Genomic DNA, 25,076 nt, shown 5'->3' with positions numbered 1-25,076 from the left:
CAGATGACTTCTGGCACTCATTCCTCAGTGGTTTTACTGGCCCGGGAGTGACAATGCCTGTCTCCGTTGAGTAAATTTATTTTTAAATCTTTAAAAATTTAAAACGTTGCCAGGTGTGGTAGAACATACCTTTTTATCCTAGAACTTGTCTAAGAGAGTCCAGGACAGCCAGGGCTTTGTTATACAGAGAAACCCTGTCTTGAAAAACAAAGCCAAAATTTTAAATGTTGATAGATTTCCACTCTCCCTATTTTTTAAACATAAAAAAATCCTGTGTGTGTGTGTGTGTGTGTGTGTGTGTGTGTGTGTGTGTGTGCGCGTGCAGATTGAAGGACAGCTTGTAGAAGTTGGTTCTGTGTACTTGAGGATTGGATTCAAGTTGTCCAGTTTGCCAGCTTACTAACCACCCTGGACTACCTCCTCCACCCTCCAGTAAATCCCTCTTTGTACCTCATTTCCTTGGAAAGGGTTGATGAAGCCTCTTATCAAATAAACGTTTGCCCATCTTGTACGAAGCACAAACAAAGCCTAGTCTCCAGTCAGTACGTGTAACCATTTGGCTAGTCACTTAGTATTGAGACCGACATGTCGTGGCGGATAGAGAGAAATCAGTCTTGAATGTGAAGGAGGGAACACCTGAGTTGGCCCTTGGAGAGCTGACTAGGTCACTGGAGAAGAGCCAGGCCAAGCAAAGGGTTTACAAGGCAGAATGATGCACCTTAACAGCACACCTGGGAAAGGCAAACCATCTCTTACAGCTGTGAGAACTGGGTAGACGAGGGAGATGGTGTGGCTTTGACAAACTGTGTGGGGCCTTTGAGACAAGGAGAGATGGAGAGCAGGATATACAAGTCTGAGGCAAGCCTTAAAGTGTGGGACCAGGAAGGCATCCCCATACTGGCAGCTTGTGTGAATCTGCCAGACTCGTGGGAATAAGAGCATAGGGTGGGCTAGCCTTAGGAAAGTTGGAGGCCAGAAAGAAGAGGTCCCAGAGTAAAAAGAGGATTGTTTTACTTTGCTTGCTATATTCAAAGCATTAACAAAGGAACTGGATGAAGAAAAGCCCAGGTACTAGAGGACAGGAGTCTAGCGTAGGAGTACAGCATGGACAAAGTTTTAGGCTTCAGTCCCAGACCCCCAAATAAACAAGATGCTCAGTTAAATTGGAATTGAAATGGTTTTTAATGTGTCTCTTATATCACATATACTCACACAGACTCAAACCTAACTGGATGCCTTATGCTCTTTGCTGATTCTGGTCATCTTTCATAGAAGAGCCTGGTCTGCCTCCCGTATATTTAAGGAAGAAGTGACTAAGCACATTGTAAGGCAGATACAACAAGTGCAGCCGCATAATCAGGGTATGAGGAGACCTCCCCTACAGAAGTGCACACGGGAGAGACGACGTTCCTGGAAAATGATTGAAGTCTGATGAGTGGACAGGTGTTTGGTCCGATTCTGGGGTCCGGCCAGAGGGACTGCTAGTCTTCACTCACTGCTGCGTATCCCTCTGCCCAGCTCCTCAAGCTCTCATCACAAGACTGAGGACTCGAATGTCTACTTTCTTTACAGGATGGTTGGAGAGAAGAATGCACAAGGCACCTGAACATGGGAGGCTCTCCCTACAGCCAATCACCACTGTGAATTAAAATGTCACAGGGCAAGCAGGTCGCTTGTCACAAATACTGGTTAGTGGCATTCAGTTAATAGCAATGCTGAGTTAAGTAATTTTATTTCCATGATCATCTATTTACACTGTACAGACACTAATGAAAAGCACCCACAAGTTCACAGTACAATACAATATATTTACTTTAAAAATATAATCCTTTATAAAAGGTTCATAGAACATTGGCATGTCCATGTGACAAACTCTCAAAGCCTGTCACCAATTTTGTGATAGCCAGAATGCTTCCAAGTACTGTCAGTTCACAATCACAGGTCACCATTAGAGTTGTAAATACATACAGGTTTTAAATAAAAAAGTGAATTCTACAGTGGAAAGTCTTGAGACGATACTCGTTAGTTCATCAACATAAAACGTTCATGGAGATGTCTGTCATAGTAACGCACAAGAGCAAACACTCCGCCCAACGGCACATCCCAGGAGCCACCGTCTCTACTTCTTCTTCTTGGCTGCCTCTCCCGGCTCCACTCTGCGGGTCTTGGATGCACGCTCGTCTCTGTCATCGTCTTGAAGTGGGAAAGAAGAGAGCTTCGTTAGTTAGTGAGTCCTTAAAAATCAACACCAAAAACACAGTCAGCTTTATGCCAGAACAGGTACTCACTGGATGTTTAAATGCATGCCAATAAAATTAAATACTAATTTTTAGAACCTTGATATCAAATTACATATAAAACTTTTTAAATTGCATCAATATAATATTTGCAAATTGACTGTTTAAGGACAAGCTAATAATGTGATAGAAGATATTTCTGTGAAAACCAGCTTTTTCTGGAACAGCCACTCCCTAAACTCTCTAGTATACACACTGCAGGCATCAGATACACTCCACACTTCCTAGGATAGAGCAGTTTCCGCTATAAGACATACATCTAGTCATGCTAAGCGACCACCAGCGAGATTTGTCCGCTCAGAGTCCATTTCCCAGTCTCATTATCAATCCACCACAGCACAAGTGAAGGTTCAGACAACCTCAGAGGTGTCTGCTAATTCCAGACTCCTCCTCCGAGGAGGTCAGAACTGCTTAATGGCAACAGAATAAGCAGGCTCCATGTTGGTGTTAGGGAAAGGTTGGATGGAGGAAGGCACAATATAGTAATAGTACCCACTCCCCCACACAGTTATTGTAACCACAGAAAATTTCCATTAACAAAATGTCAATCCTGAAAAGGCAGACCTCTTCATTCTATTAAAAGAACAAGCACTTAAGTGGTTCAACAAGCACAGGCTAGCAGATTAGTTGTTAATTCCCGTCTTGAAATGAATGTGTGATATAAAAAGGTGGTGGTGTCCCTCAAGTCCTAGCACTTGGGAGGATGAGATAGGATTGCTGAGTTTGAGGCCAGCCTGGGCTACACTGAGTATCGGCAGTCAGCTATACAGCAACGCGGTCACACTATCTCGCCCTCCCACCTCAGAAGAACTCCATGTACATAAACACAGCTTCTGACTTCCCTACGTCCGTGGAGCAGGGCCTAAACCCCATAGCCTACGCCTTTCAGACAAGCGCTCTATACTAAACACCTTTGCTCTGACTTTATTCCCCATCCCCTTTCTTCCTGTCACCCCGACTTGCCTGATTTCATAATCTTCCTGCCTCAAGCCTTCTGGGGACTAAGATTACAGAGAGGAGCAATCCTCCATGCCTAGCTTACCTATATATATTTTTTTGATCAATAACTGATGATACCTGAAGCCCAACAGGTATAATATAAACGAATTTGATATTAAGGCGCCTTCATATTTAAAAACGCTAAGGCTAACCTAACTGCTGAGATTAAAGCACACATGTGAGGAGAATCTGTAACCTAGGCCGGATATGAATGCCAGACCCTCTGCCTCCGTGTCCTAAGTTTAGGGATACTGGTGTAAAGTCACTATATCCATTAAATCAAAACAACTTTAGCTGGAGCTTAATTATCAAGTTAACCTTGGAATTATTCTCAGAACAAGTAATCTAAAGAGCTGAAAGCATTTTTGAAGACTTCTATGAAACACATTAACACATTAATAAGGGACATTTCTGCTTTTATTTTGACACTACAGGTAAGTCTACTGAGAAAACACAAACTACAATTGTGAAAATGAGTTCCCAGGAGTGGAGCAGGGCTCATGCCCTCTAGCGTCACAGCGAGGAGCTGCCTTAAACACCAGGGCAGAAAGGCAGCCGTTTGTACTAAAGCTATGACCATCTGAGTTTACTTATGAGCATTTCACAATTGCTACAAAAGCAGCACCGTTAGCGGTCGGGGGCAAGACTCGAATTAACCTTCTCAGTTCCTCTAAATCCCGAACGTAAGAAAGGAAGAAGAATATGGGAAGGCAAAATAAAAGCAAGGTGGCTTAGTAATTAATTACAAACTATAGATTAAAAAATGTCAGGGGCTGGGGAGATGGTTCTGGAAGAGAATTTGAATTCCCGTAGTCTTTGCAAAAAGCCTGATCACTTAACACATGTCTGTAATTTCAGAGCTCACATGGCAAGGTGGGAGGCAGAGAGAATTCCCAGCTCTAAGGCCAGATAGACATGGCATACATACATGAATAGCAGAGAAAACGTCTCAAACAAGGTAACAACAAGACTGACACCCAGGGTGGTCCTCTGGTCACCACACTCACATATGTACAAAGAGAAAATGTTAGGCAAATTAATATATACTTAATATACTTCATATAGCACGGGAGTCTGCAATGGCAAAAACCATTTCTCAACTGGAAACCACTGGCTGAGGATGTGGCTGAGATGGCAGTGTTCACTTAGCAGAAAACCCCACGTTCAAAATGGGTAGGGTGGTACAGACTCAGCAGAGGCAAGAGGATCAGACGTTCTCGGTCATCTGGCTACATAGTGAGTTTTCAACTCAATTTCAAAAAAAGGTGTGGGCTACTTATTAATAGAGTACCCAACATGCAAGTCCAAATTAACCATTTGATGTCTATTTTTAATGTGTGCCCCCAACCCCTTCCTAAGACAAGGTTTCTCTTCTGCCTGGAGCTTACCTACTGTTAGCCAGGCTGGCCTTCAAGCCCCAGAGATTCTCCTGTCCCTTCTGCCTCCCCAGGATCTGGACTGTAAGCATCGACACTTTTATCTGTGAGGAAAGCACTTTGACTGTGCTACATCCTCAGCCTCAGGATGACCTTTGAGTCCTACGATGTGGCTTTACACTAGAAAAACCTTCCTTTCCTTTTTTCCTATTGCTGACACTCACTTTCTAATCAAAAGGATAGAATTAGCTATAGCAATGTGGGCACTATTTGCCATTTATTTGAATTTCTGGTAATTGAACCCAAAAGTTAAAAACAGAGGATTCTTGCTTACTTGCATATAATTCCTGGTCTTTATTCTAAAGGGACAGGGACATTAAGAGCACTAGACTATGGCACCCTGGGTATCAATTCTGGTCCCTGAGAAGAATGATTATCTCCTAAACGGTGAAAACAAGGCAGCAAACTTCAGCTAACAAGACACAAATCCTATTTCAAGGTTGACCTTGGAGTCCTACTTTGTCAGTTCCCAACGGTGTGAACTTGGCTGAATTCATTCATGCCAGACTGTGTTCTCATCTGCGAGACAGTGAGAGACAACTACGAGTCACTACTGTGTCAGCTTGCTAATGATATTAATAAAAAGTACTTACTACAACCTTGGAGAAGTCTTTAGCTCTCATTTCTACATTTACTCATTCTAATTTTGTAGGACTCTGTAAGGATTATTTTACTCAAAAATATCTCTTAATCAAAGTACCATTTAATAATTACTAAAAATTTTAAGATAAACACAAACAAACAAACAAACAAAAAAACCAACCACCACCACCACCAACTGAAAACCTGGACACCTATACACCTATAGCCCCAGTGCTGGGGCGTGGGAGGAGGGGGGTAAAGGCAGGGGCAGCAGGGGTTCCAGGTCTTCAGCTATGTAAGATGATGCCTTGCTAAACAGATCAAAACACCCCTTCTCTTAAACATCTCTCTGTAAGGATGGACCCCGTATTGGAAGATCAGAAATCTGTTAACAAAAATACCACCAAGCTCACTCTAACAGTCACCCTCTGAGCGCTCACAATGTACTAGTAACTTAGGGCACACACAGGGCTGGATCACAGCTTGCTGCCTGATTGTGAAAAAGTAACCACACACAACTGAGCAGCACCACCAGCACATCCAGGTAGAGGAAAGTAAATGCTGGACATCTTCTCACTTTGCTTTCTGTGAGATGAATGGCTCTACCAGCCAAGAGTTTAAAGCATTCAGTCCAGACTAAGGTGCACACTAAAACCAAGTGTGTGTGTGTGGTCCACTCGAGCCCTTTAAAATGATGGTGCTGAGGGGGACTGAGCGGGTCACACAATTCTCCAGCTCTTAGTCTGTGCAGGTTCGGGCCAGTCAGTTCTCCTATCAGATATGAGCTGCAGCAGCTCACCGCTGCAGGTGGGGACTGAAGGGTTTGCAGGCAGGGATTACTGTGACCGTCTAGGCGAGAGATAACCGACATTACCAACAAGGCAAGGAAACCAAGCCACTACTCCAGGACCGTTCCTCCCAACAGCTGACTGCACTCTGCAACCCTGATTTTAGCTCTGAAGCACAAGTGCATGAACAGACACGAACAAAGCCTTCACTCAGCGTGTCACAAATGCAGGTACAAGAACCCGTGAGCTAACACCTCTGCTCTAATAAGGCATCATAAGCCCATATAACCTGAGACTACTTTCGGGCAGAATACTTATAAATGGAGCAGAAAATGGGGGTGCTGGCACATGCCTTCAGTCCTAGCACTGAGGTACTGAGGCACAGACAGGCTGGCCTCACTCAAGAGACTGGTCTACCATATGAGTTCCAGAACATCCAGGTTACATAGACCTTGTCTCGCACAAAATAAAACAAAAAACTCAAATGATCCAAGTAATTTCTTGTTAGTATCCAAAAACCACTCTGGACAAATCTTCCAATTCACTAGGCTCTAAACTTTTTCAAGGAGTATTTTCTTCTTTCTGAGAAGCACCAAGGGCTAAAATCTTAAAACGCACTCTTCTTACCTGATTCCACCGTCTCCTCCCCTTCCGGCAGAAGCCTGGCTTTCTTAGCATTCTGTGGGGCATCATCACCATTGTCTTCATAGATGTTCGACCATTTTATCGCCATGTCCAGCTCTGGCGGCGGCGGCTTCTTCTCAGCAGTGTAGGTCTCTGGGGGCGGCACGCAGTTGGACTTCCAGATTTTGAATTCCTTTGGAGGCTGTTAAGTAAGCACATTAAGAAGCCCTGTGACGAACCGAGGGTCCCGCGGTGGATACGAGCGCATGCACCTCCCTGCCGTCTGCTCATCTTTCTGGCTGACTTTTTTTTTTTTTAATTCTTTAGGCTTAAAAGACACTTTTTTTTCTCATCAACATCACAACACTGTTAGGTGAAAAGTCAAAGGGTTCCCTGAACAAATAAAGCTAATAACTTTTAGTTACCAAAGAAGAATCCAGTCTCAGATACTACGGCCAGGCTGACCCCTTCAGGAGGCTGCAGCAGAGACACTGTCTTGGAGGCAGCAGCGCAGGCACTTCGGCGTCAAAGGGAAGGGGTCTCGGGGAGAAGCTGCAGCGGGGGGCGGGGAGTCACCACCGTTAGTCGTCGCCCGGCTGGGGGCCCCGAGCGCGGAGGGGCGGGCCCGGGCTGACACCCCCCGGGCTCCCGGGGCCGTGGGGACGCGCGGCATGCCGCGGGCTGAGTGCGTGTGGGGGGCGGACGTCGGGCCCCGGGGCGGCCGCGGAGCCGGGGACCTCACCTCCTCCGGCGCCTTCACCACATGCCGCTCCCAGTCGATCTGCTTGTTGAGCGGGTTGTAGAGGAAGGCCGGGCGGGTCACGCTGCGGAATAGCTCGTCGGGGCCGGGCAGCCGCTTCTCCGCCTGCTTCCCGCGGCCGCCCGTCGTCGGAGCCGGGGCCGCCTCCTTGCGACCCGCGTCTTCCGGCTCGCTGTTCTCCTCGTCCGACGAGTCGGAGCTGCTGCTCCCGTAAGCCGCGAAATAGCTCAACGGGTCCTTCTCTTCAGCTGCCATGACGGCTGCGGGTTCCCACCCTCTCGGCCGGAAGCCGGAAGCCGGAAGCCACGACTGGTTCCGCCCCCTAGGCTGGGAAGTGATCGGTTTGCGCCCCCTAGCGACAGAGCCGCGCGGCTACTCTTGGGGAGAGTGGAAAGAGCCAGGAGGCAGGGATTCCACAAACCTCCAGCAAGGTATCTGCTTTTTCCTAGGGATCCCTGGGAAAAAGCGTGGGAGCCTTAGGATACCTGGAGGGAAACCAGTGACTCTGGGCTTGTAATTTAAAGCACAGAAAAGCCAAACACGGTGATGCATACCTATAATCCTAGGTTGAGGAGGGTGGGCTATTGACAATGTGAGGGCCAGCAAGGCGCATGTAAGGCCCTCCTTAACGGCTAGTACTATGCAGGAGACACTGTATAAAACAGTAAGAACAAACAAGCAGGGGCTGGGGGTGCACACTTCTAACCCCAGCACTTAGGAGGATGAGGCTGGAGGATTGTATAAACCAGAGGCCAATGCGGTAATGATGCCCCGCCCCCCAAGTTGGTATCACTGTAAATATTTAGATCCCAGTTAAGAATGCCTGGTCAGAACACAGTCATTAATACCTTGCCATTTGGTCTAATTCTTATCTCCTAAACTCTACAGAACAGTACTGTAAGTTTGGTAATGGAAGGGGCTAGATTGCCTTGTTCATGTTTATATTCCTAGTATTTATTCTGGTGGCCACCCGCAGGCTACATCAATGAGTATCACTGGATTATAATTTCTGAGATAATAGGGCTGTGTGTTTCTAGAAAAAGTTCCTTCTATCCAAGTACCTAGACTTGACAGAGATAAAATTGTTCCCAAAGTACAAAGTCCTAGGGTTACCTAAGTCATCCTCAGTTCTGATACCATCAGCAAATTCAGGTTTCCCTCACCCATCCTCGTCGGGCCTGATGACGTGACTGAATTATAGAATCCCCTGACAGCTGAATAACCATATCTACAGTTACAGTTTACTACAGCAATGAAAACAGCATCAGACCAATGAAGGGAAGAGGGACAAGGAGTGGTCTAGATGATTCCACATCCAGAGCTTCTGGCTACATCCCTAGCACCCATATAAACCGGGTATGGTGGTGGTATCTGTAATCTCAGCCCTGGGGAAATGGGGGTGAATGCACAAGGATTGGACATCCACGGCCATGCTTGTTTATATAGTGAGTTTGAGGACACCCCAACTTACTGTGAGGCTCTCTCAAAAACAAACCATAATGAAGCAACAAGGACAAGTAAAAACGACGCGATTTCCAGAAAATTTGAGAGGAGTTGGGGTGGCAGAAGTCTCTTAGATGAGATAAAAACCTCGAGCTTTTAAAATTTAAACTCGAAAAGTTGATTGCCAAGGGTTGCGAGGTGGCTCTGTCAGTAAGGTGCCTGCTGCACACATAGGACCACCGAGTTTGGGTACCCAACACCCATATAAAAGCTGGGTGTAGTGGTCCATCTGTAACCCTAGGGCTTGGGGGAGCAGAGCCAGGGGGATCCCAGGAACTGCCAGTCTAGTCAAATGGTGAACTGAAGGCTGAGAAAGTCAGTCTCAAACAGTAAGACAGAGAGCAACCGACAGACATCGGCCTCAGGACTCCAAACATAATACACCACTAACATGAACTCACACATATACTACACCCACCCGCCACATGCGGGTGCATAGTTATTCATTAAAACAAGTGAAAGTAAAACCAAACTTCCTAACGGCCACTACCCTGGCCCGTTTCACTTTGCAGTCCTACGCTAAGGATGAGCCTCTTCAGAGAGGAACTCTCAGACACAGCCTGAGGGGGCCTCGGTCTTCACGCCCCAACAAGACATTCTAGATAAGGTCTAGAAGAGAGCTGCTAGGGTTGGGTGGGAAGGGAGGCTGAACAGACACACCAGGAAAGACTATTTTTAGGCAGTGAAAATAAACCATTTTTGGGGGTTAATATGTAACATTATACACTTCTAAAACCTTTCAAGTTATATAATGGAGGACCCCAATATAGACTCTGGTTAACAACAATTAATATTGGTTCATAATCTATACAAGTTATCACATTAATATAAGAAGCATGGGACACAGTAATGATGGGTCTTTACTCATGCTTACTTTTTCTGTTAAGCCTACAACTGTACAAAAAGAATGTTTTATTTTTAAAGGCAATAAAAAAGTGAGTGTGGAATATAATTTTTATACCGTGTTAATCTGGTATTTCTGAAAAATAACTTTTTAACTACTGAGTCCACTAACTTGGTAACAAATTATATGCTACCAAGTCAAGCTAGTCCCTTGCCTTACACTCCCCTTTCTCCCTTTTCCTCCATCCCACCTTTAGAGACAGACATGATGACTATGAACTCTGGCTGTGCAGGTTTGTGGATGCTTGGCCCAGGGACTGGCACTACTAGGATGTGTGGCCCTGTTGGGGTAGGTGTGTCACTGTGGGTGTGGGCTTAAGACCCTCACCCTAGCTGCCTGGAACCCAGTCTTCTCCTAGCAGCCTTCAGATGAAGATGTAGACCTCTCAGTTCCTCTTGCACCAGGCCTGCCATGCTAGTCTTGATAATGGACTGAGCCTCTGAATCTGTAAGTGAGCTCCAATTAAATGCTGTCCTTTAAGAGCTGCCTTAGTCATGGTGTCTGTTCAAAGCAGTAAAACCCTAAGACACTGGCCAACCTGGAACTCACTCCATAACCAAGGCCGGCCTCAAACTCAGGACATTCTGTCTTCTAGGTCCTAAGTGTGTGATACTCTTGTCTTCTAGTTCCTACGTGTAGAATCACAAGCATGTGCCACCACATTTGATTCTGAAATACTGTCTTCTATTTAAAAACTAGTATGTATATATGTATATATATAAAGGGTTTGACATTTAAAAATCAAGACATTTTGAATTTCTGACTCTGACACATCATTACATTAAAAAAACTTTTATTGTTAATAGAAACTTTTCATTTCTTAATTTTTAAATAATAGAAATATATAGGAGTTAGATGTCAGAAATAGGTATAATTTAAAAGAAAATAATCAGCACTTTTTAAATGTGTAAAGTTAGCCAACTTTGTAATACAGTAACTCCACATGGCAGTGCTCATCGGCAGAGAAGGAAAGGCTCAGAGCAAGGACTTTAGCTAATTACAAGTGTTACCAATTAATTACAAGGAGCGCCCTGCCGGGATAACATTCTTCAGGCCAAGACTGAGGACACAAGGTCTGTAAAAGGCAAAGACAATCATACTGGCAAGGTATACAACAAATTCTGGCCAACTGAGATCACAAGGCTCAACGCCATCAGGTGTTTCCTCAGAACCTGACGGCTTCTCAGAAGCACGGAGTGGGACATTCTCCTGAGGGTGTGTCAGCAGCTCTCCCCATGTCTGGCTTTCCTGAAAGTCAGAACAGCTTACTGCTAAAATGTACTGTCAGATCACCAGGAAACACAACCAGGCGGAAAACTTGTAGGGTTTTCGGTCCACAAGTTGTTTTCTCAAATTGAGAAATATTTTGATAAAATTAGTCTTATAAAAAAGTTCAAAATACCAAAACACTTAAAATAATAAAAAAGGACAATGCTGAAAAGTACACGACCACCATGATTTACACCAAGCTGCCCCTAGAGTGTGCTCCATTACACTTCCAATCCTATTTACAGAGAATGTTATGTGCACCTGTGATTTAAGACGCGCATCCCGTGATTTATAAAAAGATGATATCCACCACACCATTTGCACCACTATTAGAACAACTCGCAGTGACCTGTCACTGCCGTGAAAGAGCCCGTGACCGTAAGGGGAGAAACATCTCACTTGAGTTTCCACAACTCCCCCCCTCTTCTAACCGCAGGTCTGGGGGCAAAGGGGGGGCCCCAGGGTCCCCAGGCCGAGGAAGCGAGGCTGAAGAGAAGCTGCTGTTTTCCAGCCTGCCAACTTCCAGGACCGGCAGATTCAGGGATGACTCGGTAGAGAAGAAGGGAGCAGTGCTCGACTCTCCCTCTGGATGGTAGATGACCGTGGATGGTCTCTGTTTCTCGGAGAAGTTGCTCTCATCAGAATTGGACCTAGAAAGGTTGTTGGTGGCTCCAGCTGCGAAGGGCTCACAGCTACTGCACTTCAGGCCTACAACAGAACACGCAGACGCAAATGAGGACGGGATCAGACATGGACGCCTCTCCTGCCTATAACTTCTCGGATTCAGGGTTAGTTACAAGACAACTACAACTTGTTTGAGGAAGGGTCTCATGCAGCCCAGACTGGCCTTGAACCAAGCATGCAGTCAAGGCTGGCTCCTGTCACCCCCATAGCAGTTTATAAATACTGTCTTCAAAGCCCACTTCCAATCTCACTTGCTTTTCTTAGTAAGAACGCTACTGTCTACACTGCCAGCTAAGGACACTTGTCCCAAGAAAGTCAACTGAATACCACAGTATTCACACTCAACGTACACTTGCAATGTACACTTGTAATGACTGAATGACCATGGAGGGGAAAATTCAGGAGGCCAAAAGGTGGCTCAGAGGTTAAGGGCACTAGCTGGTCTTTCAGAGTGACCCTGGTTCAGTTCCCAGCATCCACACAGTGGCTCACAAACATATGTAACTCCAGTTCCAGGGATCCATTGCTCTCCTCTGGCCTTTGCAGACACCAGGCACAAAAGTGCAGACAAAACAGACACACAAAAATAAATCTTACAGGGGGAAATGCAGGCCCTGTAATTTTTCGTAAAGTAAGTGACCTTTACAGATCATTTTTTACATTGAGAGAGGAGTCTCACCTAGGGGTCTAGCCTAGGTTAACTCTGCACTTGTTAAGCAACCCAGGATGCCTTGAACTCTGATTCTTTCTTCCGGCCTCCCGAGTGCTAGGGTTACAACTACCATTCCTATCTAAGAAGTTCGTTAGCATTCTGGGAAAAAAATTAAAAAGAAATATACATGCTTGGCAAAAGCAGAATGGAACCAGGCACATCCTCAAATCTCACAAACCCACCAACGGCAATTACTGACTCGTCAGTAGCAGGGCTAGAACTTCAGGGAGTTAGCAGTCATCTGAGACACTGTCACCATGAGGGATGACAAACAGGCACTGAGCAGGTGAGCCTGGCTAGCATTCCAGGACTGTGTGCAGAGCGGGAAGGACTAAAGCCAACAGAGATTCTCTGGTTCTCCACCGAACACATAACAACAGTGCTTATTCCTACCATACAATTCTATCACATCCCAAGGGTCTAATGGACAACGATGAACACCAACACTATCTCTTCTGCTTAGGGAACAGTCAGCATAGCTATGTACAGGCCCAGGAACCCCTGGGTTAAGATTATAAGTAAAACCAATTACGTCTAAAAGTAAACTTGCATGTCATCTTGTCTGTTAATTTTTTAAATATTAGATGCATCCCTTCCCCCAATCTTTCCCTCACTTGAGACAAGGTCTTACAGTATAGCACAAATTTGCCTCAAAAATCACAATCCTCCTGCTTAAGTCTCCAGGTTCTGGGTTATAGTAGACATTCTACATAAAGCTCACGGAGAGGAAATATGCAGATATGTTTCTTACGGGCAGACCCTTAAACTGTTCACCTATCTCAGATGGCAAGAGCGGCCGGCACGGTTCCACCCTGAGGACAAGTAACTCAGTACCCTGGAGAGTGGGGAAGGGGCAGGCTGGGGGAGGCAGGTCTCCCAGCAACTGACTGCTTCCAGGTTTAGACTCACGTGCTTTCTACAGGATTCTTACACACGTGTCAGTCACTGCTTATGGCCAACTGGTGGGAGAAAACACATAAAGAGCACAGCTGAACGTAACATCCACCTCCTATGGATTGTTCTTCAGTTGTTGGTACAGATAGGGTCTCACTCCCCAGACCTGGGACTCACAATGTAACCCACGTTGGCCTTGAACTTGTGGCAGTCCTCCTGCTTCCCATGTCTAGGAATACAGGCATAGGTCACATGGGTCCTCTTCTTAAAACGTAATGTAATGTAATGGTATTTTCTGGGCTTATTTTGAGTGGATTAAGTTAATGGCATATTTTAGAAATAAACTTTCATAAACACTAGTGTTAAAAGAATACAAATAGAGTCAAATGAGTTTATATCACTTTTGTGTCACGATAATATATCTGGTAAGAATGTAAACTGACTATAATTCTAAGCCTTAAATTTGGAAACCAAATGGTGGTAGTTGTGAAGAGCGCTGTGCTCTCCTGGCTCTCCGCTCTCCCCTCCCTGCACTCTCCTCCCCGCCCTCTGCTTACCTTTGAGGTGCTCCAGTTTTATATTCCGAAGCTTTAGCACCTCATCCGTTATCTTCTGAATCAGGAAGTTCTGTGTTTTCTCCCTGCGAATGGATTCCACAAGGGTGTCCAGTCCCTTGGGGTTTTCCTGTAAGTAGTCTAACAACTTCCCAGCCCTTTTTCTACTTGAAGTTCGGCAAGAAATTTCTTCTGTGTCTTCTCTACTTAGAATTTTTTTTGCTCGTAGATGATCAAAATGTCTCTCAGCTATGATTTTCTCACACAGGTAAACTCGCAAATTCTCTAAAGCCTAAGAGACAAAAGAAGATACGCTTCAATGTTACTTTGTAACATGCAGGGAAATCACAGGTGAGTGGTTAGTAGTTACTAATCTTTTTTTTTTTTTTTTTTTTTTGGTTCTTTTTTTCGGAGCTGGGGACTGAACCCAGGGCCTTGCGCTTCCTAGGCAAGCGCTCTACCACTGAGCTAAATCCCCAACCCCAGTAGTTACTAATCTTAACTGGTAGGAGGCAACGTTCTAAAGTTGGGAGGTCCTTTAAAATGCATGCTAAAGATGTCCAGCAGCACAGGCGGGTCCCACAGTCCTCAGATTGCTCTGTTCTGCCTCCCCTTCACATCTGAAAACTAACACCTAGCTGTTGTGAGGAGGGACCTGTAGGAACAAGAAGTCTGCAGAGGGTTACCTAGTTCAGGAGTAAAGATTACAAACAAATTTCTGTTCACTGTAGTAACTATCAAGTAAAGAATTTCACAATTAGGACCAAGACAACTTAGTGGGGAGTCTCACAATTTGCAGCTGTTTCATATTTATTATTAATTAGTACATCACCTCGGTGTGAAACCATCTGAAACACACAAACCCAAGTCCTTCCAAGGGCTATGTCTCTGCTTTAAGGTCAGTTAGGAAAACGATACAACTCACGGAGAGTCCTTGAGGAAGGAGAAGGAAGGAAGGGAACTCCTCACTGAGTCAGTCCTCTGGGAGGGAAGGGAGAAGTAAGGGAAGTACAAAGGAACATAGAGAACAGGAGAGTTCTTAAAACAACAATAAAGAAAAGGGGAAGCAGAGGAGAGCCTACAGTAGGGAAAGCCAGCTCAGCCTAGTCTCTATGTATTTAACTTCACTCTTCATTAGCCTTAATTGAAACTTTTTTTTAAAAAAAGGTATGCATATTAGTGAAGTAGCATGTAATTAATTCTCAGGCATGTACTGTGTAATGTTTAAATCAGGTCCATGTTTGTCTTAATAAATGGTGATTAATCTGATGCCAGTCATTTCATAGCTGTGCCTCTATTTACTGGACATGGGACTTGGGTAAATTAACCCCTGCGTCTGTTTGCTCATGTGACAGCTCAGAGGAATAAATTAATATATGCAGTGTGAAGAAATTGTAGGGTACACAGTGAACGATCCTGTTGGGGCAATGATGACAGCAAGTAACTTGACTCACATTATAATGAAGAGTTAAAGGCAGTGGAAGATTTCAGTAGAGCCTACTTAGTAAATGATGGCTGCAAAGTTGCTGCAGTGAAGGTGTCTGACAGGTTTTGTTTACTGAATTTCCACACACAGTTACTTATCTACACAGTAAACTTCACATGTCTATTTTAACACTGCAAACATGGGGCTCTTGCTAGGCAATAGCACACATAAGCCAGTCATAGTAAGACCATGTAAGTTATAGTAAGCCAATCACCACGACCCCACCACCACTCTTGCCACTGTCCTAGCTCAGGTCCTTAAATCCTGGACTGATAACAGAAAAATAACATTTTGTAATTCCTTCATACATGTACTAGAATTTATAATTTTCAAGAGAAAATAGAAATCTGAACCATTTCATAAATTATACCAACATGTGTTCTTCCCATGACTTATTGGAGAGTCCTGAACACAATAGTTGAGAGCACTGGGCTAGAGAGAGACAGCTCAGTGGTAATGAGCACTTGTTCTTGCAGACAATATGAGTTTGCTTCCAAGTACCCACATGGTGCGTCACAATATTTCACAACTCCAGTTCCAGAGGATCTGACACCATCTTCTGACCTCTGCGGATACCAGGGATACACATGGTATATACATATTCATGCAGTCAAAATATACATATTAAGAAAAATCTAAGCCATGACTAAGAGCATGGCTCTGCAATGAGATGAACTGCTGATCCCGAATCTCTAACATACTGTGAGAATTGGTACAAATTACCTAACCACCTTCAGGATCTTCCTTGACAAAATAAGGATAAAGAATTAAGCCCATCCAGGAAGACTAATTGGGATAGCGTGTACACAGTAGAGGTTCAGTGACCAGTGACCACTGGACTGTGGCAGGCAAGACTCTTGGCATGGCTCTGGCTACCTGTGCAGCTCAGTTCAGCAGTGCCTACCCTAGGACTTCTGCTCCATGTACAATTGAGGACTAGCCCTTCATGTTCCTATGTGTCTGACTTTCCTCTTCTCATTCCCCGAGCTCCTCTCCATCTTCTAAGTTTGAGGTTCCTGGTCATCTCTGGAAAGCCTTATTTAACATCCAGGATAAGGTAGACACGCCCGTGCTGTGGCACCAGATTCCTGCGTCGGTCATCTCATTTCCCAACTCATCATTCCACTGTGTCCCAATGCTTTCCCCCAAGTCACAAATGACTCCCTCTATTGAAGGGTCCTTCCTACCTTCATCGTTTTGGCTTCTCAGAGAAGGTACACAGCTCATCACTCCTTCCTCCAGAAACACTTTCCTTGTGAACAGATATGACACTGTCCTGATTTTTATCCTAAGAAACTTCTTTCTGCACCTCTCATCCCCTCTGGGGTCTTGCTATATAACCCAGCTGGCTCCAAAGTTGGGGTCCTTCTGTCTCCTCCCAAGTGACGGGGACTGCAGCTGGAGAGAACCTGAAAACTTCCCAAACACCTTATCTTCAATAGAACACTTGTATCTCTAGTTCAGAGCTCTCTTCTGATCTTCGATCTTTTTTTGTTTTTTGTTGTTTTTTTTTAAAATATTTATTTTATGCATACAAGTACACTGTAGCTGTCCTCAGACCAGAAGAGGGCATTGGATCCCTTTACAGATGGTTGTGAGCCACCATGTGGTTGCTGGGGATTGAACTCAGGACCTCTGGAAGAGCAGGCAGTGCTCTAACCGCTGAGCCACCTCTCCAGCCTTCTGATCTTCATTCTTACTCTTCCTCCAAGTCCCATCCTTTCTGTGTTCTTAACATGTACCCTGAACTTGTGTTTCATCCACGTGTATGGCCTTCACCTTGATCCTACCATCACCCCCTCTCAGTATATTCAAATCCTTTCATGGCCTTTTCAACTTTCCCTCATTTCCCTGGTCTACAGAAAAAAACAGAAGGATCTTTAAAAGTCGAACAAACAAAACTCCACTAATTCATTAGCATGACTCTACTAAGAGAAGAAAGTTAAGTTCTTCAAGTGTTTACTGAGCCCACCCTCCTAATTTCACCTTGTTACCATCTGCAATATTCTGACCGTACAGAGGTCCTCACTTAGGTCCTTGTCAAATTCTCTGTATCAAATGCTCTTCTCCCAGGTTCTCTATTAGAACCTTTAAGAATCAATCAAGCACACCTGAGGATCGAATTGCATGTACAATGACTGCCCTGGTGCTTGTCTTCGTAGCTCCGAGTGAACTTACAAATGTGCTTGTGTAAATGACAGACATCCTTTTCAGCTTTCACCACCTGTATGTTTGAAGCAGGTAAACAGCACGGACGTTCTGTTTACTGCTGTATACTCTGCATTTCAAAGTACAGTGCTTTAGATGAATGAAAATTTTAATATACTATTTTAAAGTTATTATTTTATGGCTATTTTCCTTCATTCAAGAAATTGAGCTTTTTTTTTTTTTAGAGATTTATTTATTTATGTGAGCACACTGTGGCTGTCTTCAGACACACCAGAAGAGGGCATTGGATCCCATTACAGATGGTTGTGAGCATCGAACTCAGAACCTCTGGAAGAGCAGTCAGTGCTCTTAACTGCTAAGCCATCTCTCTAGTCCCTTAGTTCTTAGTTTAACTGTTACATTATCAACTCAGAATATAAAGTTATCTCTATTTGTTAAAATGGAACAAATTCAACCAAAATAGGGGCATGTTAAATAAACATGAAGAAGGGGAGGAGCACTGAAGACTCGCTCCCAGCTAGCATGGGAGGACATGGACCAAGATTCTCAATGGATGTGCAAAACTTCACAGTACCAACCCCATCCCAAGCTCTCCTCCATCAAAACCAATGTAATAACCCACACAGCTAGCTATGAAGAGACTAACAGGCAGGTGACACACAGTACTGGGGAAAAGGTGCAACTCATGCCCCTGGCCAGGATTTTATCATGGTGCTCAATCTGTAACACTATAAATGTAGCAAATTCCCATTAAGTATTTTTGGACTATGGCTGACCCACAGGCAACAGAAGCCAAAGAAAGCAAACCCTGAGTCAGACAGAGCCCCATGGAAACAACTTCCCACCATTTATCCAAGCAGATAACACAGAAGGAACACCAAGCAGTTTTGGGGGAAGGATAACGAAAAGTTCCAGTTCTGAAAATAAAAGAACATGGCAAGCAGTGGTGGCTATGCCTTTAATCCCAACACTTGGGAGGCAGAGGAAGGAAGATCTCCAAGTTGAGGCCAGCTTCGTCTACAGAATGAGTTCCAGGACAGCCAGAGTTACACAGAAAAACAACAACCAAATGTATGATGTTATAGCTTGGTTCTGGTAGAAATAAAGGCCTGGAGTTGAGAAAAAAGGAAGTTCAAGAACTGCGGATAAATTTTTAAGCTTGTTATAAGCAGTTTAAAAAATAACTGGGTAACTACCTAAGAAAACTGTTTTTATAGACATCCTAAGGTGTATCTAAAGTTTCTCTAAGGTTATGGACAGCTGATACAGGTCTGACCTGAAACTGTCAGAATGGATAGACGTCGATGGGCAGAAACAAAGGTCTGCAGCACTCTTCTATCTATACTCAGGTCTTGGCTTGTTTTGCCAGCTACAAAATGAAAAGCAATTCTCTCCCTTAATGATTGTGAGAAAATTCAAAACTGTGTCCGACAACGGAGACCGCAGCTACCATATTTTAAGGTTACGGTTTTACTGGCATCTTAAGGCCGGAGTGGTTATCAAAGACCTAGTCTCAAGTAGAAATGTAAAGTTTCCCATACAGTAAGTGCCCTACCAATTCCCCTGAACACGGAAACGATGGCAGTAATGCCAGTTGGACCTTTTCCTTCTGGTACTGAGCTAGTCCAGCTGTAATTATGGGTTGGGTACAGTGCAATAAACCTTTACAAGGGGTAAGGTATAGTAGAAAAAGAGATCAGAAGCACGCGGACATCTGCAACAACTTGCAGTCAAGTTCGAAAAGACGACTTTTCACCAGCACTGCGGTGCTAGGTACGAACAAATTACTGTTTTTAAAGTGAATCCATATATATCATGTAAATGGTACTCATTTGATTTTTTTTCCTGGCAAAATAAGTAATTAAAGGGAATGAAAAACGAAGCACGTTGTGTTTAAAGCCATATTCTCAAATATTAATGTGTATGCGAAGTTCTACGTGGTCTAAGCAGGAGAGTCCAATTTAGCTATGACTATTTTCAACGTTTACCTGAGAGAGTCAAGTCTCAGCGAGAAGTAAGCACACCCCCTTCATTTAAATATGTGGGCGTCTGATTACTAGGGGAATTCCAGGGCGTCCTTTCAAAGGGCGAGCTTTCCGCAGCCCCCCGTATAGAGTTTCACCTATCTGCTCTATGCCTGGGGCATACCTGGTCCAGAGCCCGCTGTGGACAGATTCGGACCGCTCCCTAGCCTAGCAGCTCCCTCGGGGATGGGATGGAGTCGGGGATCAACAGGATGGAAAGCCACCAGCGAGAAGCCGATAGCAAAGATAAACCCAAGCCGGCGTTGACAGGTTTAACCGTGGACTCCCAGGTCTCTGGTGGATCATTTGAAGCCAGCTCCGGGGAAGCAGGCGGGTCGTGCTGTGCCGGGACCTGGCGCTCTTCCGACCTGAGGTTCCCCGTCGCTCGGCTCTGGGTTTCCGCTTTCCTCCGCCCCCGCCCGCCCCGCTGCGTCCAGCCCGGCGGAGCTACTCACGTCCTTCTTCACTTCAGTTAAGTCCTCCTCCGTGAGAGACGGCGCGGGAGCCTCCATGGCCGAGGCCGGGATGGCGTCCTTTCGGCCCGCGCCACCCCGCCCTGGCTAAGGGCTCGGGCCTCCGGGAATCGGGCTGTGACTTGGGAGGACTAGGAACAGAAGCGGGGGAACCGCCGGTTCACGGAACGCGGAGGAGGAGACCTCAACGCCCCACTTCCGGCTCCGCCTCCGGGGCCTGCGGCGCCGCACTCAGAGTCCATCCTAACTTAGGCACCACCCTTCGGCGAGGCGGGTCTACCTGCAGGCCCCGCCCACTTCCGTGCCAGCCAATCATTACTAGCCCTAGGTTTCGTCCCTTCTTCCGAAGTGGCTCCGCCCACAGCAGCCTTGCCTCTAACTACGCCCGCTTGTTATTTACTAGGATTGCGGATTGGCCCCAAGAGAAGGATTCGTTTCCGTGGGCGGGGCGTTGGCCGCTCAGTGTAGCGGGATCTCCCCGCCCTCGCAGACTCCTCTTTTGGGTAGAGTGTGGGCTGAGTAGGCCAGGGCATTTTGGTTTGCTTCTCCCTCTGTTGCGGAACAATTTCCTGTTGTGCTGGGCCAGGTTTTACAATTGCTTGATCATACACAAATGTATAATATATAACATAATATAACCAGTATTGAAATGTTTGAAAGCCTGGTCCGGGGCCTACTGCCATTTGCCACCTAGAACTTGGGAGACAGAAACAAGAAGATATTGAGTGCAGAAAACAAAATAACAAAACACAATAAAAAAACGAAAAAGGTGTTTAAGATTTAATAATTAACTGCAATCCCATCAATTTAGCAGCAGAGGTAGTGTTCAGGTACTTTTAAGTCTCTATTCGTTAGGAACATTTCTCCGTATTAATCTATGCAATAAAGATACATTTAAAAAGCTTCTAGGGTCTCTAGGAGCATATTTAAGGCTCTGAAGCTACTCGGTGCACAGTTGCACTCTCGTTTACTGTTAGCCTTTATCACTGTAAGTGCTAGGTATGTCGTGATGGGGAAGTTATCTTTTTGGAGGCCAAATGGCTATTTTCAGAATGGTATTTTAACTCGTAGCTTGTGCGGCACATAGTGGATAAGGAGCTCCACATAGAGTCCTGGGCAGAAAACGATTATGTGACCAATGCGGTAAATCTACAAGCACAGATTGAAATGACAAGACGACCAAAGGTAACAGGAATCTATCTAAAATCAAAGAACCACAAGAGGCATAGAGCCACATCTCCATAGCTCTGCTCAGAGCCCTGGAATCCTGGTATTCACATTATACCAGGTGTTTTTTCACACTGATGTCTAGTTTACTAGAGTTTTTCTGTGCCCTTAGTCATCCTGCATCTTGCTATAACCCAATTTGCTTAATCATTTGCTCTTTCCTGTAGCAAGTGTCTGTTCAAGTACTGAACTACACCCAGATCTTCTTCTAGGTTTTGATGAATAAGACAAACCAAACACCGTTTTCCTCGAGCTAGGGTGTGGCGGCACAAACTAGCTAGATGTATTGTTCAACCAGCTGCCTGCATCTGGCCCAGCTATAAGCAGGACTACATTGTAAACTTACTTGAAACATTAGGAGGGTTTTTTTTTCTTTTTTGCAATTTTTTTTCACATCTTGGATTTATGGGTTTTGTGTTTGAACCCTGTAGAGAGCAATATCTGTCTCAAAATAAAAACATTGGACATAGTTGTAAGCCCCTAGGAGGCTGAGGTAGGATTGTCTAAATTCAAGGTTATTCTGGGCTATTTAGTAAGTTACTGAGCCAACCTGTGCTACATAGTAGGACCCTGTCTCCAACAAGCAGAAGAACAAAAATAACATGTTTCCTCATGAAATTTATATTACAGCATGTGTTTGTTTGGGGTGGAAAAGGTGGACATTTGCAAAGTTCTGTGTGTAAGGTACTTAATATGCTAGAATCTCGTAAATGCTAAGAGGAAAAGTAAAGCAGGGAAATCGGAAGGGTGGAGATGGAGACCCCGTTGAGACAAAGGATACATTTCCCACCTGCAGGAAGTGAGGGAGGAGCCCGAGGACATAGTGAGAAATAGCTCTGGGTTGAGAGCCCTGCAATAAAGAGGCTGGGTGACAACGGGGGAGGTGAACTCTGTGTGCTACGGGCAGAGTTTAATCTGACTTCGCTCTGAGTCATACAGGTTTACTCTGAGTCAGAAGGAAAGCCACCCGAGGTTTCAGAGGAGCAGAGGGACAGATGCAATCTATGCTTTGAGGCTGGCTTTCACTGTTCTGCAAGCTAGCCTGCTACCTCTTTAATCTAGACCCCAGGGGGTAGAGACCAGGCCGAGGGGGGAGCAGTGAGAGAGGGGAAAGCGTCTGAATGAGAGGGGCCGGGGCAGTGGACTTGGTTTTGTAGCCATCAAGAAGAGAGCAGGGCTGGAGAGATGGCTCAGCCATTAAAGGCTAGGCTCACATCCAAAAATATAAGAAGAGAGTAGAGTGCAGAAGCAAGGGTGGAAGTCAGAGAAACAGCTGGACGTTTTAGTCTCCAGCCACCCAGGCATAGGGCATCGTGGTAAGCACTCAGCATCATCACAAAAAGGGTCAAGCAATTTTCCTTCGGAATAAGGTCTGTATTGTTCAAGTGTTGAGCTGGATTCGAGCCATCCTCCTTCTTCAGTCTTGTGCATGACCATGGCCTGCGATTCTAAAACCCTGCCTTTCTAATGCAGTCCCATCCCTCCATTAGCAAACTCATTTCCCCTTTCCTGCTAAATCACAGGGTCAGACTCTGAAGGCTCGGCTTCAAGCAAACAAACCCGTCCATTCTTTGCAATAAGTGCCTCTTCCTAACCGCTAACATGGACCTGAATTTCCATCTTAACAAGTATACGGACAACCTACTCTGGAACATGAGATACCCGATGCAAGCGCACGGCAGTGGGATCATAGCCTCTGATGCTGGGATAGTGATGGCATCGCCTAGCAAGTTTCTCGGGATGTTTCCTCATTGATAAGGGACACAGCGCATGAATGTGTTTTCAAAGCAGATCACGTTCTGAGGTTCCAGTGGTTGTGAATTTTGGGGAGATGCTGTCCGACTTCTTTTGTTTTCTTTTTTAAAAGAATTATTTATTTCACGTATATGAGTATATGACTGTTCATGTATATGACTGTGGCTGTCTTCAGACACACCAGAAGAGGGCCTCCGATCCCATTACAGGTAGTTGTGAGCCACCATGTGGTTGCTGGGATTTGAACTCAGGACCTCTGGAAGAGCAGTCAGTGCTCTTAATCTGTGAGCCATCTCTCTAGTCCTGTTCTGAAGCCTTGCTTAGGAAGGAGGCTCAGGAGAATGCCAAATGGTGAAAATGGCTGAACTTCCATAATTTCATTCCGATAACTGTGCCCCTAGGTAGGCTTATTATCTTCACTTGATAGGTGAAAACAATCGAGGCATAGAAAACATGATTTGCCTAAGGCCATCCCTCCTAGCAGGTAGCAGAATCAGGTTCCTACTCATGTCTGATAACAAGGCTACTACTGTTCTTAATCACTAGCAGTAGCTGACTGTCGGGACACAATTATTAAGAGAGGATACTTGGGCAGACCCTGGAGCAAGGCAGACATGTTTAATGTATTCAGGTCTGTTGTCTAGGTAGAAACTAGGAAGAACATATCCAGAAAAGTTATCATGTGTTGTTGCAGTAAATATTAAAAAATGGAACTTTTATTCCACATTACTGCTGGCACTGTAGGACTGCAGGGCATCTGTAGGGTACCTTCATCTCAGCGGCAGCTGGTTCTAGGACTCTAGCGTGGCACCACTCCATGTTACCTCTAGCTGTCCTCTATCCCTGGCGGTCTCTCCACCCCCATTGCTAGCTGCCCTCTCCCTGTTGTCTCTCTGCCGGCCAGGAACTCTCTGGTCCCAGCTACCCGGTAAAATCAGGATACTCTGTTCACATTCCCTGCAAACCGGTAAAGTTATGACTCTAGAGATCCCAGCAGCGCCTGATCCATCACAGCTCCCTCTCTCGGACGCTGCCCACACTCCCAGCAACTGTCCCCTGGTAGTTATAGTACAAACTCCCAGCAACCCCTTACAATCAAGACTCGACATGCTGTAATTTAGCAATCAGATTTATATGTTAAATTCTCAATTTACAATACATCCACCCAATTGATAAAGATATAAACCACCCACCCAGATAAGATAAATTGACCTATAGAAAACCATACCTTATGAAATATTCATAACTACCTATGGCCATTTAAGACCACCCGGATCTGGGTCGTCCTTCTCTCCCTCCGTCTTGGTTCTTCTCTCTTTTTTCCTCTTCTCTCCTACCTTACAAAAACTTTGTCTCTGCCTTACTTTTATGCTGTCCAGTCATGGGCCTTGACCGGTGCCAGCCCTCACCTGCATATAGACATCAACCTACAATGTGGCCATCCAACTTAGACAAGAAAATGAACAACTCAGGACTGGCTGGGGAAGGAGCCCTGCGGTCCTGAATGGATTTTCAACGGTACTCTGACTGGGTCATCCTGCGCACTTTTGAGGTAGAAGGGGCCAGAAATGGCCTCAGGGCTTAGGAAGGTCATCGACGGACCTGGTCACACAAAGCATTCGAATCATGAAGAGGATGTCACAGCTTAGGTTGGGACAGGAATCAGTACTTCACTCATAAAGTTGTATGAGCATTTGCTCTATTTCTTTTGGGTATAGGCTTAAGAGTGGGATTTCTGGGTCATGGGCTAACCATATTTAACTTTCTAAGTGGCAGTGGCAGTTTCAAAACTTCTCAGTAGGTTCTATGTTGAACTGGGACAGTGACACCAACAGACTTCTGAAACTAGGGATCTATTCTTTTGGGAGACATTTGCAGAGTCCGGCATAAGCCTGGGGTATCTGTGGAGAAGAGGACAGCGGGTTTGAAGCTGATT

The 25,076-nt window shown here is 45.2% G+C and overlaps 2 protein-coding genes across 3 annotated transcripts; both read right to left on the bottom strand.

Moving 5' to 3' along the window:
• Nucleotides 1-1,158: 1,158 nt before the first annotated feature.
• On the bottom strand, nucleotides 1,159-7,785 carry C2h1orf52 (similar to human chromosome 1 open reading frame 52). 2 transcript variants are annotated; one of them, XR_015668139.1, is made up of 4 exons: nucleotides 7,469-7,766; nucleotides 7,152-7,278; nucleotides 6,730-6,928; nucleotides 1,164-2,193 (listed from the first exon to the last, which is right to left on the bottom strand). XR_015668139.1 is itself a non-coding variant. In NM_001395135.1 (3 exons), the coding sequence occupies exons 1-3, from the start codon at nucleotides 7,739-7,741 to the stop codon at nucleotides 2,120-2,122; spliced, it is 546 nt and encodes a 181-aa protein (NP_001382064.1). In that variant the 5' UTR covers nucleotides 7,742-7,785; the 3' UTR covers nucleotides 1,159-2,119. The 2 variants fall into 2 exon arrangements, 1 of the variants encoding a protein (NP_001382064.1); NM_001395135.1 differs by lacking the exon at nucleotides 7,152-7,278 and having other exon boundaries at nucleotides 1,159-2,193; nucleotides 7,469-7,785.
• A 2,889-nt stretch (nucleotides 7,786-10,674) lies between these two features.
• Bcl10 (BCL10, immune signaling adaptor) lies at nucleotides 10,675-20,322 on the bottom strand. Its single transcript, NM_031328.2, is given in 3 exon segments — nucleotides 10,675-11,870; nucleotides 14,010-14,298; nucleotides 20,141-20,322. Coding segments are annotated over 3 exon segments (702 nt in total). The 5' UTR covers nucleotides 20,198-20,322; the 3' UTR covers nucleotides 10,675-11,514.
• Nucleotides 20,323-25,076: the final 4,754 nt, after the last annotated feature.

Source organism: Rattus norvegicus, chromosome 2 (assembly GCF_021556685.1).
Source record: "Rattus norvegicus strain SHRSP/BbbUtx chromosome 2, alternate assembly SHRSP_T2T, whole genome shotgun sequence".
Taxonomy (NCBI): Eukaryota; Metazoa; Chordata; class Mammalia; order Rodentia; family Muridae; genus Rattus; species Rattus norvegicus.
The sequence above is the reverse complement of the archived record's forward strand: the minus strand, read 5'-3'. Positions and strand labels throughout refer to the sequence as shown.